At 37.1% G+C, this 16,463-nt stretch overlaps 1 protein-coding gene across 2 annotated transcripts in view; it reads left to right on the plus strand.

Annotated features, from left to right (window-relative positions):
• CNTN5 (contactin 5) overlaps positions 1 to 16,463 on the plus strand; it is an 834,919-nt gene that overhangs the window by 452,441 nt on the left and 366,015 nt on the right. For both annotated transcript variants that reach the window (XM_030918933.1, XM_010357543.1), the window contains one exon: positions 4,853 to 4,955. In XM_030918933.1, coding sequence (XP_030774793.1) covers positions 4,853 to 4,955 — 103 coding nt within the window. The remainder of the gene's footprint in view (positions 1 to 4,852; positions 4,956 to 16,463) is intronic.

Raw genomic sequence — 16,463 nt, forward strand, 5'->3', positions numbered from 1 at the left:
AGACTGGATTAAGAAAATGTGGCACATATACACCATGGAATACTATGCAGCATAAAAAAGGATGAGTTTGTGTCCTTTGTAGGGACATGGATGCAGCTGGAAACCATCATTCTTAGCAAACTATCACAAGAACAGAAAACCAAATACCGCATGTTCTCACTCATAGGTGGGAAGTGAACAATGAGATCACTTGGACTCGGGAAGGGGAACATCGCACACCGGGGCCCATTATGGGGAGGAGAGAGGGGGGACGGATGACATTGGGAGTTATACCTGATGTAAATGATGAGTTGATAGGTGCTGACGAGTGATGGGTGCAGCACACCAATATGGCACAAGTGTACATATGTAACACACCTGCACGTTATGCACATGTACCCTAGAACTTAAAGTATATTAAAAAAAAAGAAATTAACAACAATACGAAATCAATTTTAAGAATAGGTAGGGAAATCAGAAATTAAGTTTGAGGACTGCTTCACAAGAGCAGTCACAGATAGCTTCTAAACAGGATGCCTGGAGTCTTCCTATGAGGCTTACAAGTAAGAGAGCATTAAAGATAACCTTCACATCATTAAAAACACTTGGCTGAGGTTATAGGTATCACCAGCAGACCACATCCTGCTATTCAAGTGGCTAGTAGAGACACCACAGGGGAAAAAGTTGACATGAAGAGGAAGTAAAAGAAAGGAACCTGGCAAGTATAGTATGGAGGGACATGGGGAAGTATTTTAAAAGAAGCAGAGGAAACAAACATTATTGAGAAAGACACAAGTGCTTAAACATTTGTTTTGGGTGACATAATAGTGCTAACCACTCAATTCACTTGCTATTTGTCAGGTCCTTGATGTGCAACAAATTTCAGACTAGAAGGTCATTGAAGGAGTTAGCCTTTTAGAATAGGACATTGTATTGATGAAAATTCCCTTCTATGCCCTCAGTAAACAGATTAGAAAAATGATACCCAGATGTTTCATTGTCTGAGGTTTTCTGACCTGTCAGAAGTGGTACAGAGTAGACATTTAGTGAAGCCAGGTCTAGAAGCCAAATCTCTGTGATCAATACTTTAGTGACTTTTTTTCTGCTTTGCCAAAAAATTAGAAAAAAACAAAAACAAAAACAAATATCACAACGAGCAAAGATAACCTTTCTGTCTTATGTGAGGTTAAACATTTTCTGTCTAAACATATCCATATGCTTTCTTCAAAACTTACTTAAAAAGTTACATAACAAATAAATAGATAAATATTAAATACATAATATGTTTTTCTCGCCAAAGGTAGCCCTTTTTTCCCCTTTGCATTTCCAGTGTATATGACTTTCATATCTTATAGAGTTTATCTTACTCTATTTTGATTTCTTCTTCTTTCCTCTCATTCCACACACATATGCAAAATAATTGTACAGAGTACTACATATGCAGAAAGATGTATCCATGCTCATATGGTCACAAACATAGACACCCCCAAACACATGCACAGTCTCCACAGAGAAGCATCTGTGCCAAATCATAGCTGTTTTCTATGTAGTACTTTACACATAGGGGGCTTCTAAAAATTAACTTTCAGAGAAAATTTGCTCCAAGGCTATCTGATGGCACTAGCAATAGAATCCACCAGGCCTCAGTTGTTACAGTGTTTTCTAATAAGTAAAAGCCATATCCAGTCTCATTGCTTCAGCTACCACCCCTAAATGACTGTAAGTGTTTTCCCCTGTCTAGAACTCATCCTGAGCTTCATTCTCTCATTTATACTGTGTGATCAGATACTTTCTTCTGAATATCTTGTAGGTACTTCAAACTCAATACCTCCAAATTGAAACTCATCAGCTTTTCTACTTTAACTGTGTTCTTTTTACTTTTATTGACATTGCCCAATTCCTCAAGCTGCAAATTATAGTGTTATTATTGGCACTGCCCATGCCCTTATTCTTGTACCTCATTGTCTGCCAAGTTTTGCCAATTCAGTTATTAATTGTTTTTTTTCCCATCTAGTGCCCTTTGTCTGTTTTTATTACTGTTATTAAAGCTCAGGCCTTTATCTCATATTCCTGAAGTAATGTAATTTATTTATTTGTCTCTGCTCCAGTTTCACTATATACTTATATTTATATAAGTATTCACTTATTCACTTATTCACTATTCACTTATACTTATATATATATTTCAATATCCAGTTGCACTATATTCAGCATAATGCACCTGCCCTATTCAAAACCACTGTAGCTCCAAATTATTTACAGATTAAAGACTAAATGTGTTACTCTGATAATCAAGGCTCTCTATTTTTGGGATTCCACCTGTTTTTCGTTCCATCATTATATTTCCAAATTTATCTAATACCACTTCCCTTCACATATTAAGATGTTAGAAAAACTGATATTCCTATTAATGGTCATTTCCCATCTCTTTGTCATTGTCTTTTTTTATAGCTCCATTTACTCTCTCCTATCTTTTTCCCACTGACCCAAACCCTCATTATTCTTATGATATCCTCAAATGTGCATGTATTAGTCTGTTTCCACACTGCTATAAAGAATACTTGAGACTAGTAATTCATAAAGTAAACAGACTTAATTGACTCACAGTTTCACATGGCTGGGAAGGCCTCAGGAAACTTACAATCGTGGCAGAAGGCAAAAGGGAGGCAAGGTACATCTTACATGGCAGCAGGAGAGAGAAAGGGATCATGGAAAACTGCCACTTTAAAAGTCATCAGATTTCATGAGAATTCCCTCGCTATCATGAGAGCAGAATGGGGGAAACTGCCCCCATGATTCAATCACCTTCCACCAGGTCCCTGTTTTGACATGTGGGAATTACCATTTCAGATGAGATTTTGGTGGGGACACAGAGCCAAACCGTATCATTCCTACCCTGACCTCTCCCAAATCTCACATTCTTTTCACATTTCAAAACCAATCATACTTTCTCAACAGTACCCAAAATCTTATTCTAGTATTAATTCAAAAGTCCAAGTCCAAAGTCTCATCTGAAACAAGAATAATCCTTTCTGCTTATGAGCCTGTAAAATCAAAAACAAATTAGTTACTTCCAAGATACAGGCATTGGGTAAATGTTCCCATTCCAAATGGGAGAAATCAGCCAAAACGAAGAGGCCACAGGCAATGTGCAGGTACAAAACCTAGCAAGGCACTCATTAAATCTTAAAGCTCTAAAACAATCTCCTTGACTCCATGTCTCACATATTGGGCATGATGATGGAAGGCATAGGCTCCCAAGTACTTGGGCAGCTCTGCCTCTGTGGCTCTGCAGGGCACAGCCCCTCTGGCTGCTTTCATGAGCTGGCATTGAATGCCTCTGGCTTTTCCAGGTGCTCAGTGCAAGCTGTGGATCCACCATTCTGGGGTCTGGAGGATGGTGACCATCTTCTTACAGCTCCACTAGACAATACAACAGTGGGGACATTGTGTGGAGGCTCCAAGCCCACATTTCCCCCTCTGCATTGCCCTGGTAGAGGTTCTTCATTAGGGTTCTTCCCCTGCGGCAGACTTCTGCTTGGATATCTAGGTGTTTCCATCTTTGTTATCTAGGAAGATGTTGCCAAGCCTGAACTCTTGCCTTCTGAACACATGTAGGCCCAACACCACATGGAATTTGCCAACGCTTGGGGTTTGCACCTCTGAAGCAATGGCCTGAGCTATACGTTGACCCCTTTTAGCCATGACTGGCGTTGGCACAGCTAGGACACAGGACACCATGTCTTGAGACTGCACAGAGCAGCAGGGCCCCAGGCTGGCCATGAAACCATTTTTCCCTCCTAGGCCTCCAGGCTTGTGATGAGAGGGGATGCTATGAAGATCTCTGAAATGCTGTGGAGACATTTTTCCCATTGCCCTTGCTATTAACCCTCGGCTGCTCATTACTTATGCAAATTTCTCCAGTCAGGTTTAATTTCTCAAAAATAAATAAATAAATAAATGAGGTTTTTATTTTCTACCACAAGAAAAGGCCTCGGGAAACTTACAATTATGGTGGAAGGAGAAGGAGAAGCAAGCATGTCCTACATGGTGGCAGGAGAGATGAGAGAGAGAACAGGGAAAACTGCCACTTTTAAAACTATGAAATCTTGTGAGAACTCTCTTACTATCATGAGAACAGCATGGGGGCATCTACCTCCATGATCCAATCACCTCCCACCAGGTCCCTCTCTTGACATGTGCAGATTACCATATGAGATGTAATTTTGGTGGGGACCAAACCAAAACCACCAGAGCCAAACCATATCAGTGCATAATACTTAATACCTCATTCATGGCAGTGATCACTTCTTATCTTTCATCACAGTAATATGATAGCTTTTCTCCCATACTTGAGTATACAGTATGTTGTTTCTCTCTTTAAGAATATAGTTACCAAGTACTTGAGAGCACAAGTGATTAATCTTTTGTAACTCTCACAATTTTTGGCAAAATTCCATGCATATTATAGATATTCAATAAATATTAGACTTTATAAATGAATATTTGGCAATTATAAGGAAATGTTTATACCTTTTCTTATTTAAAAAATTAAACACATCTAAAATGGGAACTATTCATCTTTTTTTAGAACAATTAGTAACTGTACTACTAGTGTTGATTAACATTTTCAATAATTATTACTTTAAATGATGTTGAACATGCATGTAATCTAGTCCTCAGGGGAAGAGTAGGATTTCATCAAAATGATAGAGTCTAAGTGTACTACTTATTTCAGTACACTGAAAAATTTAACAGTCATCTAACAGACATTAACAACCAAACCACAGTGATTTTCAGTGTAACATCTCCAGGATTAAGAAACCAATTGTAACATTCATTTGATGCTTAAAGACTATTCTTTATTTCTAAGGTGTGATGGGAGAATATGAGCCGAAAATTGAGGTCCATTTTCCTTTTACGGTTACAGCTGCTAAAGGAACAACTGTTAAGATGGAATGCTTTGCACTTGGCAAGTAAGTACATGTTCTTCTATAATTAAACACAATTGCTTATTAAAATGTGACATATCTTATTTTGCGATCACTTATTTTGCTAGCTGTCATTTCCCCAGATGTTCCATGGTGGCTATATATTTTTTAAAAGAAGTTCAAATCATAATTGATGAGGTAATCAGTTACAATTATCTTCTAGGCATATCTACGGACAGCAATTTCTATAATTCTGCTGTTTTAACATAAATAAAACTTCTTTAATGAATAAAAAGCTTTACAACTTTACCTATATATCTTAAAATTTAAGTGTCATCTTTAAATTTCATCCAGCCATTATGTAAATAAAGAGGATAGAAAGGCAAAATACTATCTGCTCTTCATGTATAGGATGTAGATTCTTATATGACATAATAAGACAGAAGATAAAAATTGTAAGGATAATAGTTACATAGTGATCTTATGTATTACCTTAGTATATCCTGAAATCATAACTTAATAGCACCAGCTGTCAATATGTACAAGGAATCATTTCTCAAATGAGAGAGAGAATTTATATCATACCCTAATGCCTGCCATACTTAACGATTCTATTTCTGAGGGTTTACAGCCCAGGATATATAGTCACTTGTCAATGATGTTTACAGTATAAGTACTGAGATCAGAGGCAGAAGTCAAATTTTGATTATATTTGATTATCATATTATGATTTGCTTTAAACGGAGTGTTGTGTTCTTTTTGTTTTAGGATAAGTCCTCAGGGTTCTTTCTAGACTCTATAATTTGCATAAATGTATCTCTATCACAGTTACTAATCATTTAGCTTCAGTTGCAGTGAGCAAACTCCCACAATCTAACTATAAAGTACTTGGAGATAAAGCCGGCTACACAAACGTGATTATTAAAGTAGGTTTAGCCTTAGGGTGAGGAAAATATTAGTAAATATGAAAAAAAATCAGCTAGCTAAGGGAGATTTAGGGAATGAACATATTAAACACTGTGTGTTTTAATATCAAGGATGATTAAAATAAGACATATGTGAATTCTACTTTAAGTAGAAGCAACGTCATAATAGACTATAAACAAAATGAACTGTTATGTGACCCATCTTTAAGCAAAGGATAGCCATAAGTAGAAATAAATTTCAAAAGGTAAAATGTATCTAAGAGGTATTTGGGCAGATATCTGAGGAAGACTTCTAAACCTAAAGATATTAGTTAAGTGCTTAAGATTGAATAATAGTCAAAAGTCTGCTTTGTCACCATCTGCTGTTGTGTGTCAAATAGGTCTGAAAATGTCCCAAGTAAGCGGCTCAATTCTGATACATGTAAAATTAATATATTCTGGCTTGAAGACAAGGGTTTTAGTGTATCCTGTAGTTAAATAATTCTTCAGTGCCAGAATTTATACTAAGGCTACAAACAAAGGGAGGTCATATTGTAAAACAAATTAGAAAACTAGACTTATAGGAAAAAAACAATATAAATATTTCCCAAGGCAAACTTACTTGATAAGTTACATGTGGTTGCTTTTGGAAGCCATGAAATATGTTTAGTAAATTGATGCTTAAAGTCTCTTTCATTCTAGGTAAGACCAAACAGCCAAATCACTAAATCACTTATGTTCTTTTAATATTTTATTTTCTTCAACCTCTCTACTCCTTTGCTACCCAACTCTCAAAAGTAAATAAATAAAAGGGAATGTGAAGGAGACTGTTTCAGTCAAGAAGGTCTCTGTTTATCACCTGGTGTCTTTTCTAAGAAATGTCACAATTATGGAAAAAAGAAACATGAAGAGATCTACCTTTACCTAAAGACTACCCTGCCACCCTCATGAAAATAAACAAGATCAAAGAAATAACATCTTGATGTGTGTTCATCCCTTTACAGCATATTATCTTGTGGTGTGGATCACCATTTCATCCCAGCATGATCACAGCAAACTGCAAATTAATTCCTCAGCATCCGCATGGCTCCTGCAGCTCACCTGAGCTTCTTCTCTCACTTCAACCAGCACATGGTGCTCTTGTGGGCCTTTGTCTGTTACAAAAACTTTAGTGTCTGTCACTGGATATCATCAGGATCTTACTACTCAGGCTGTTTTTCCTCTCACTGTGTCCTAACCAACTAACCAAACATTACTCATAGAGTGTGATAACTAAATTCTGGAATGGAGCATGTCAAGGTTTTTTTTTTTTTTTTTTTTTTTTTTTTTTTTTTTTTTTTTTTTTTTGGCCTTGTGGCCTTTGCACTTGCATTTCTTATGCTGGGATTTCTTTCCCCCTGTTCTTTTCATGGGGGCTCTCACTTATCCTCTGGCCTCAATTTCAGTATCACCCCTGAAACAGGCTGTCTATGAATGACCACCTCATCTAACTCACACCCATTATTCTCTATCTATATACCTTTTTATCCCTTTTTTATAGTCCTTAACACAATTTTAAGTTTTCCACCTAAGTGTTTCTCCACTTAAAACCATTTATCTGTGTCAGGATCCCAGATGTAAACAGGATCCAACTCAGATGTTTCAACAGAATTCAGTAAAGTGATGAGCTGAAGATCTCTGAGCAGGTTAAGAAGAACAAGAAGAAAAACTAAGACATGTATTAACTCCTGATAGCAATAACTCATTGTCATACATAATCCTGAAGGAGCAACGGGGAGGAGAGAGTGTTTCCAGAACCAGGGAAAACTGAAGTGGGCCAGGGATCAACCAACGGGAGCTGTAATGACTGTTGCTATGAATAGACACAGCTTTTATATAAGAACACAGCTGAAGAAAGGATTAGGAAATTTATGTATGTATTTATTTATTTATTTATTTATTTATTTATTTATTTTTATTTTTTTATTTTTTATTTTTTTTTTTATCAATTCATCATTTATATCATGTATAACTCCCCAATGCAATCCCTCCCTCCTCCCCCCTCCCCCCTCCCCATGATAGGCCCCAGTGCGTGACGTTCCCCTTCCCGAGTTTATTTATTTTTATTTTTATTATTTTGAGACGGAGTCTTGCTCTGTCACTCAGGCTGGAGTGCGGTGGCCGGATCTCAGCTCACTGCAAGCTCCGCCTCCCGGGTTCACGCCATTCTCCTGCCTCAGCCTCCCGAGGAGCTGGGACCACAGGCGCCCACCACCTCGCCCGGCTAGTTTTTTTTTTTTTTTTTTTTTTTTTTTTTTTGTATTTTTAGTAGAGATGGGGTTTCACCGTGTTAGCCAGGATGGTCTCGATCTCCTGACCTCGTGATCCGCCCATCTTGGCCTCCCAAAGTGCTGGGATTACAGGCTTGAGCCACCGCGCCCGGCCAGGATTAGGAAATTTATACCCTGATTTCTTTTTCCTCTTGCTTTCTCATGTCTTCTGGTGGCTTTCATGGCTGAAGTCAAACAGAAGCCACTCTGCAAGCCTGGGGATGCAATTGTCAGTTCACAAGTCAAGGCAGAGAGTCTGCAAGGAACAAGAAGGTGACAGGAAAGAGAGGAAAACAGAATAGCCAGCACTTTCCCAACTCTTAGGCTTTAATCCCCAAGAAGGCAGGAATCATGACTATTCTTCACTTACATATTCCTACTGCCTACCACAGCACCTGGCACGTAGCATTCAGGAAGTAGGAATGAGTGAACTTAAAAATATTCCATTTACTTAATCCAATCAACTCTTTATTATTAACAGTTAATCAAAAATAAATAAGCTATTTATGCCTTATCCTGTCCCCCTCCCACACACAAATACATCATATGTACTGTGCACCTGTATCTCCTGCTCTCTCATATTCTCTTATTTATATCCAGATTACATTGCTATACTTGCCTCTACCTTTTCCTACCTATTCTTGCCTCACTCTATCATTTATCTTTGTTATCTTAGACCTGTAATTCTCTAACTCTATTTTTTTTTTTTTTTTTTTTTTTTTGTGGTAAGAACACTTATGACATCTACCTTCTTAATAAACTTGTAAGTGCTCAATACAATATTGCTGACTATAGGTACAAGGTTGGCAGCAGTAAATCTCTAGAACTTACTTATTTTGTATAACTGAAGCTTTATTTTTATTTTATTCTCAAAGCATATTTTCATGTCCGAGTTGTACTTACTGTTTAACATGACAGCCAAAAAACCTTTCTTGATCTACTTCCTCTTAAGAAGGATTTGTTTGTTGGATTTTTGATGATAAGGATGAGAGAGATTTATCATATCTATAGACGCTAGGGCAAAGGATGGAGTGAAAAATAATTATATATCACAAAGTATAATATTTTATATAATAATAGCTTGAGGGACAAAGAAGATCGTAAGTACAAAATCTTGCTATTTTCAACTTTACCTGCTCCCAGCCTTAGTGGAGTAATTCACATTTCCTAACAAAAATCACGATTTTTTTTTATCATGTTATTCATTGAACCAAATATGTTCCTAGATATATAGTCGTTCCTTGGAGATATTTGAGGTTCAGTTCCAGATTCCACAATAATACATAAAGCAAATTTCACCATGGAGAAAGTCACATAAATTTTTTGGTTTCCCACAGACCACAGAAGTTATGTTTACACTATATTGTATGTTATTAAGTAGGCAATAGCATTTACACGTCTACTTTAGGTACATACAACAATTTACACATCTTGATTTTAAAATATTTTATTGCTAAAAATTGCTCATGCTGATGTAAGTCTTCAGCAAATGATCATCTGTTTGCTGATGACTGATGCTATTGACTGGTATGGGTGGTGACTGCTAAAGGTTGGGGTGGCTGTGACAATTTATTAAAAGAAGACAACAATAAGATTTGTCACATTGATTGACTCTGTAGCTTATGATGCTGTTAGATAGCATTTTACCCATAGTAGAACTTCTTTCAAAATTGGAGTCGGTCCTCTCTAACTCTGCCACCACTTTGTCAACCAAGTAGACGTAATAGTCTAGATCTTTTGTTGTCATTTCAACAATGTCCACAGCATCTTTTCCAGGACTACACTCCATCTCAGAAAACCCCTTTCTTTGCTCATCCATAAGAAGCAACTCTTCATTCATTTAACTTTTACCATGAGATTTCAGCAATTCAGTCACATCTTCCTGTTCCACTTCTAGTTATTGTTATCTTGCTGTTTTCATCACATCTGCAGTTACTTCCCCCACTAAAGTTATGAACCCCTCCAAGTTATCCATGAAGGTTAGAACCACTTCTTCCAAATTCCTATTAATATTTTGATCTATGAATCACAGCTGTTCTTCATGGTATATAGAATGGTGAATCCTCTCTAGAAGGTTTTCAATTTACTTTGCTCAGATCTATCAGTGGAATAATTATCTATGGAATCTTTACCCTTATAAAATGTATTTTGTAAGTCATTCTTAAGTCATTGGATTTGAAATTTGAAAATTAGTCCTTGATCCATGGGCTACAAAATTGATTTTGTGTTAGCAGGCCTGAAAATAACATTAATATTGCTGATCTACATCAGAGCTCTTGGGTAATGAGATGCATTGTCAATGGACAGTATTATTTTGAAAGGAATCTTTTATTCTGAGCAGTAGGTCTCAACAGTGGGCTTAAAATATTTAGTAAACCATGCTGTAAACATATAGTGTCACCAGGCTTTGTTGTTCCATTTCAAGAACATAGAGTAGATTTAACATAATTCTTAAGGGCCCTATGATTTTCAAATTGGTATATGAGCATTGGTTTCAACTTCAACTTCACCAGCTGCATTAGCCCCTAACAAGAAAGTTAACCTGTCCTTTGAAGTGTTGAAACCAGACATTGACTTGTTTTTAGCTATGAAAGTCCTAGGTTGTATCTTCTTTCAAAATAAGGTTGTTTTGTCTACATTGAAAATCTGTTGTTTAGTGTAGCCATTTTCATCAATTAGCTAGATTTTCTGAGTAATTAGCTGAAGTTTTCACATCAGCACTTGCTACTTTGCCTTCCACTTTAATGTTATAAAGATAGCTTCTTTCCTTAAACCTTATAAACCAGCCTCTGCTGGGTTCAAACTTTTCTCCTGCAGCTTCCTCACCTCTGTCAGCCTTCACAGAACTGAAGACATTTAGGGCCTTTCTGTGAGTTAGGTTTTGGCCTAAGGGAATGTTGTGACTGGTTTAGATCTTCTACCCAGACCATTAAAACTTTCTTTCTGTAAGCAATAAGCCTGTTTTTGCTTTCTTATCATTTGTGGCTTCACTGGAGTAGCACTTTTAATTTCCTTCAAAAAAATTTTTTTTTTCATTCACAAGTCGGCTAACTGAGCACAGGCCTAGCTTTCAGTCTGTCTTGGTTTTTGACGTGCCTTCCTCATTAAGCTTAATTTCTAGCCTTTGATTTAAACTGACAGATGTGGTGCTCTTCCTTTCACTTGAACACTTACGAGCTATTGTAGGGTTATTAATTGGCTGAGTTTTAATATTGTGTCTCAGGGATTAGGAAATCCCAAAGAAAGGGAGAGAGATGAGGGAGTAGCCGGTTGATGGAGCAGTCAGAATACATACATTTATTAATTCAGTTTGCTGTCTTCTATGGGCATAGTTCATGGAGCTTCAAAACAGTTACAGTAATAACATTGAAAGATGACTAATCACAGATCATTTTAATGACATAATAAAAAATTGAGATACTCCAAAAATTTCCAAAATGAGACACAGTGATACTAAGTGAATGCAGGCTATTAGAAAAATTGTGCCAGTAGATATGCTTGACATAGCATAGCCACAGACCCTCAACTTGTGAAAAACACAATGTCTGCGAAACACAATAAAGTGAAGTGCAATGAAATAATGTATGCAGTACCTTCTCTTTTAAGAAAAAATAATTCACGTATTAATTCAGAGGTGGTCAAAATGTAAAGGTTGGGTTTTGTGTAGCTCATTTCATAAATATAATAGACTGAAGTGCCTTAAAGAACTTAGAACCAGATGCAGGTCTGCAAGCTCTGAAAGTCAACTATGTTCTAGGGACTGTCACATCTTCCAGGATTTCCGTAGTCTCTGTTCTCAAAGAAATTGCATTATATCTTCAAATATTTTGCTGAATGTAATATTACACCTTGAGTCCAGTCTTAATCATTATGTAAACATCCGCTATGCACCTTGACCAAGCTGTGTTGTTAACAGTCAACCTTTATCTCCACGGAAATTCACTATCTACCTTTTTGGTTCCAAGTTTAATACTCGACAACCTAACAGCAGATGTTCTTCTTTTGAACTCTCTTTGGCCCTTGACATGATCTAATGAACCTTTGATAAGCCAAATTAGGAGATTTCTTTGATTCTTAAAGAATCATACATTCAAACCATGTTAGAATACTTGTTCATTTTGATTTCTCTTTGAAGGTACATTTAACTTTTTATGATCTGTCCTCAATGGTGTTCAGTTTTTGTCACTTCAAGGATGCATATTAGTGCAGCTATAATGCACAGATAATTTTTCAGTATATAAGCTTATATCTTTCCTGCATTCTTTAACATAAAAGAAAACAAATAATAGTAGGTTATCAAATATTACTATATTTTGATATCACCCAAATTTACCAACCTCCCTGATTTGAAATAAAAGGTCTGTTAAAAAGCTATAAGCTGCAAGCTTTCTCCTAAAAAAAAACCTCTACTTAAATCTGAATTTAGAAAAAAAATCGGATATTTTCTCTACAGGCTGCTGGAGCAGAACACAACAAGAGTGTATGAGTTGACTCCTAGAAATAGCACTTAAAATAGAATTTCACAAGGTTAAATACAGAACTTATAAAGTGACTGTGACATGCTATATCATGCTCTACTGTCTATAAAGGTATTTCCCCAGAAAAAAATGGGAAATGTTTCAAGAGAACCCATAGGGAAACAAAGGTATGTAAAGGCTTGGGTAACACAGAAAAGTGTAAAAAAATGGAGGGGGATTAATTAGTTGGAAAGAAAAGACTGGTTTAGACATATGGAAGTTATTATCAAGAGATTGCTCACAAGCTGTTCTCCAGTTTCAACAAGGCAGGGAGGGAGTGAAATTCCAACAGTATGGGATTAAGCTAGAAGAATTAGATTGGGTGTAATGTAGAAGTTCGTGACAAAATGAGTTGTTACAGGGAAACTGGATTATCAGGAGAGGCACTAGAAGCTCTTTGCCTGAACTGCTGTAAGAATATAATAATGCCCATTTGTCTTCTAATGATTTAGATGTAATGTTCCCTGAAAGGAGAGAAATTATCTGGGTCAGGATTGGAAATGAAAATTTAAATATTTTCTTTTGCTGGCTGCCCATCCACACATTCTCAGGCTGAATATTAAGAGTAGAAGGATAGAATCAGGCAGACTTAATTAGTTGCCTTTTGGCAGTGACATTATTACATAACATTTCAAACTGATTGGTGGCATATCCAGGAAGTAGAAATGATGAGTGTTGACTTTTCTTGCTCAGCATTCAACCTAGGGACCTTAGTGAAAAGGGGGTTATCGTGGATATTTCCCAGGTCACCTTTTAAACACTAGGTACAATACTCTTGGATTGAGAGATAAAGGGGTCAAGGGACAATGCAAGCAAGGAATCCCTTAGGACCCTAATAAATATTTCATTTCAGTGGTTCTTTCTAAATGCAGTATATAATTAAACATTGATGATGTTGTCAACTGGGTGTGCTAAGTGTTTAAGTCCAGCCCATACAAGTTGTTAACTAGTAATGCAGGGTAAAAATGAGAACTTTAAATTACGGAAAGTCAGTAACTACAGAAAGCAGTTACCATCTCTAGAGGTGAGGCAGGGGCGGGGAAGGGAGAATTAGAATTAATAAAAATTAGAACCTCAGAGGTACCCTAGGACCAAGAATTCTGAGGAATGGTCGAAGTGGGACACAATGATGCTTATCCGGAAAGTGTTGGGAAAAAACTTGAACCGTATTTTATTGCTGCTAAGGGAAGGATGCCCTGCTGAGGTGCGGTTCAGGGGCTCTCGAGCTGACAAGAAGCTCCTGGGAAACCCACAGGAAATAAACAAGGAAAGTGTTCCTTCTGGCTTCTTCAGACTTGCAGTCTCCCTACTGGCAGTGCAGTCCCCCTCCTGGCAGTGCAGAAATGTGGTTTTCAGAGCCCTTGCCCCAGTACCACAAAGCCTAGTAGAGGATGGAGCTGAGAGGTGGTCGTTTAAAAACTAGCAGCAGTTCCACTTGACATTTTCAAACCCATCTCTTAACCGCACCCCTTCCTATACCTCAGTCGTACTGGCTTTTCCACGTCTGTGGCTCTGTGACATCGTTTCCTCGGTCTAAAATATCCTGCCCCACAATCCTATTCTGTAAGACTTAGGTCAAATGCCCCTCCTCCATTCATCCTCCCTACTTTTCTTGAGCTCCAGTCTCTTACCTTTCAGTGCAACCACCTACATTTCACTATTTAGCCTGCCCCACTGTAACAACGATAGATATCTGTCTTCTTTAGTGTGCTGAATGTTTGGATCCCTAGAGCATTATTAGATGCAGCAGGTGCTGAATATGTACACTGAATTGAATTCAGGTATGAGAAATGTGGTTGATCTTTCATAACAGGAGGTGTGTTATTGCCTTTGGTTTGGCCACACAGATGTCTCCAGATGCTTTTTACATGTTTTGGCCTTGAAAATTCTTACCACATTTACATTGGCTATAGTTTTCTGACAAGTTTCATTTCACCATGTGACCTTTTACAGACCTCAGAAAGATGACTAGATATGTCAACTAGCCTCCAACAAAAAAGAAGTAAAATCTGGTCACGGATGCTTAAATGACCCAATACACAAGGGCAAACAGGGTTACTCTGTAATAAAAAAGCCATACGCTATAAAGCAACATCAGTTTATCCATAACGACAGGCCTGCAAGTTAATAGTGTTACAGGCAGTTTTTCTCTTTTTTTCTCCCTGTTTAAAAAATTTTACATGTTTCTTATCTTGCTTTTACAGCCATTAACACACAATCAGATCAGCTGTGCTCTAAAGGCCTTGAACCTGTTACTGTAATAATTATGTGAATGACCTTTTCAAACTCATCTGAAATCTTGTGGTGAGGTGGGAGGGAAGAACACATTCAATTTCCTGCCCTTTTTTAGTTCCTGCTTATCTCTCTTTCAGAAACCATTTACAAATAGTCTTTTGTTACACTCCATCAAATGCCTATTAGGGAACCAGGATATTAAGTATTTTTTTCTCTTTTTATATGTTTATTGCAAATAAAAAGCCACTAGTTATCAATTCATAAAATTACTTTTGGCATAATTTATGTTTTCCTTTCCTCACCTCTTAGCTAAGCTGTCTCAAATGGCTACTCTTGTGTCCCATTGTAACTGTGAGAATGACAAATATTCCTCTGAGACTTCCCACAGTGTGCAACTGGCAAACGTTCCTGAAAGAACCTTCTCTTTAGTTACAGATTGATGATTTATTAATACTGTTTATTTGGAGCTGCCAGTCGCTAAGGGCTCTAGGAATTAAAAATGAATTGGAGTTACGTGGTATTTGTCTATCAAAGTAAAATCAAATTACTTAATCATTAGGTTGACAGAAGATCTGGGGACAGGAGTCAGTCTCTGAGTGTTGTAATCAATAAACGTTTAGGCCTCACAGGAAAGTGGTACATTACAGAATCAAGAAAATTGCCATCGTGAACTATTGCTTGCTTTAATATGGTTGAGATGAAGGACACATCCTCATTTCAGATGCTACCCAGAGGTGATGGATCCTAAAAGAACCTTAATGATTATATAACCCAACAAATATGAATTTGTAAATGGAAAACAGACTTCTCAAGGAATGGCTACACATGTGGATGTACTGCTCAGGCAGTTTTGATGCATCTTCCTGTGATGTTCTTGACATATTCAACATTCTTTCATAGGGCAAACTATTGAAGGAAATGTTTTATTTACTTATAGGCTTTTACACTCAGAGATATGATCTATTTTCAGGGAAACAGGAACAATTTATTATTCACATTTAGAGTCAAAGTTAACTGAAATCACATTTCCAGCTTTTCCACGGCTGCCCTAGAACTAGTTAACCTGCCTCAGGAGAGAAACTATATACATGTGCAAGGCCAAACAGCTAACAAGTGTGGCCTACAGAGGCAGAACTAGATCCCCTGATGCTAATTAATAGTATTCTCAGTTTACCATTTTTCAGTTGCTAAGAGTAATTTTTACTTTGTCACAGCAAACATTATATTCTGAATGCACTGAAGCATCTCAATGAGTGAGAATTAGGAATCTTAGTAGGCAAGACAAGTTAACAAGAACATGAAGCAAAATACAATCCCCAAATTGTAAGATTTTTACTTGGATTCATTTAGACTTATCCAACAGATTTCTTTCAAGTTAATCTCCCATGAATTTCCATGGAAAAGTTTCTTCCACTGGGATGGTAGTAAGATCAGCAACTATTTGGATGCTGAGATTCCAAAACAGGATATAAATAATTAGTATATTAAAAGAATGAAGCCATGCCTTTTTCAGCAACGTGTACATAACTGAAAGCCGTTATCTGGAGTGAAACAACTCAGAAACAAAGACAAATACCACATGTTCTC

The sequence above is a fragment of the Rhinopithecus roxellana genome, chromosome 15, assembly GCF_007565055.1.
Source record: "Rhinopithecus roxellana isolate Shanxi Qingling chromosome 15, ASM756505v1, whole genome shotgun sequence".
NCBI classification, from domain to species: domain Eukaryota; kingdom Metazoa; phylum Chordata; class Mammalia; order Primates; family Cercopithecidae; genus Rhinopithecus; species Rhinopithecus roxellana.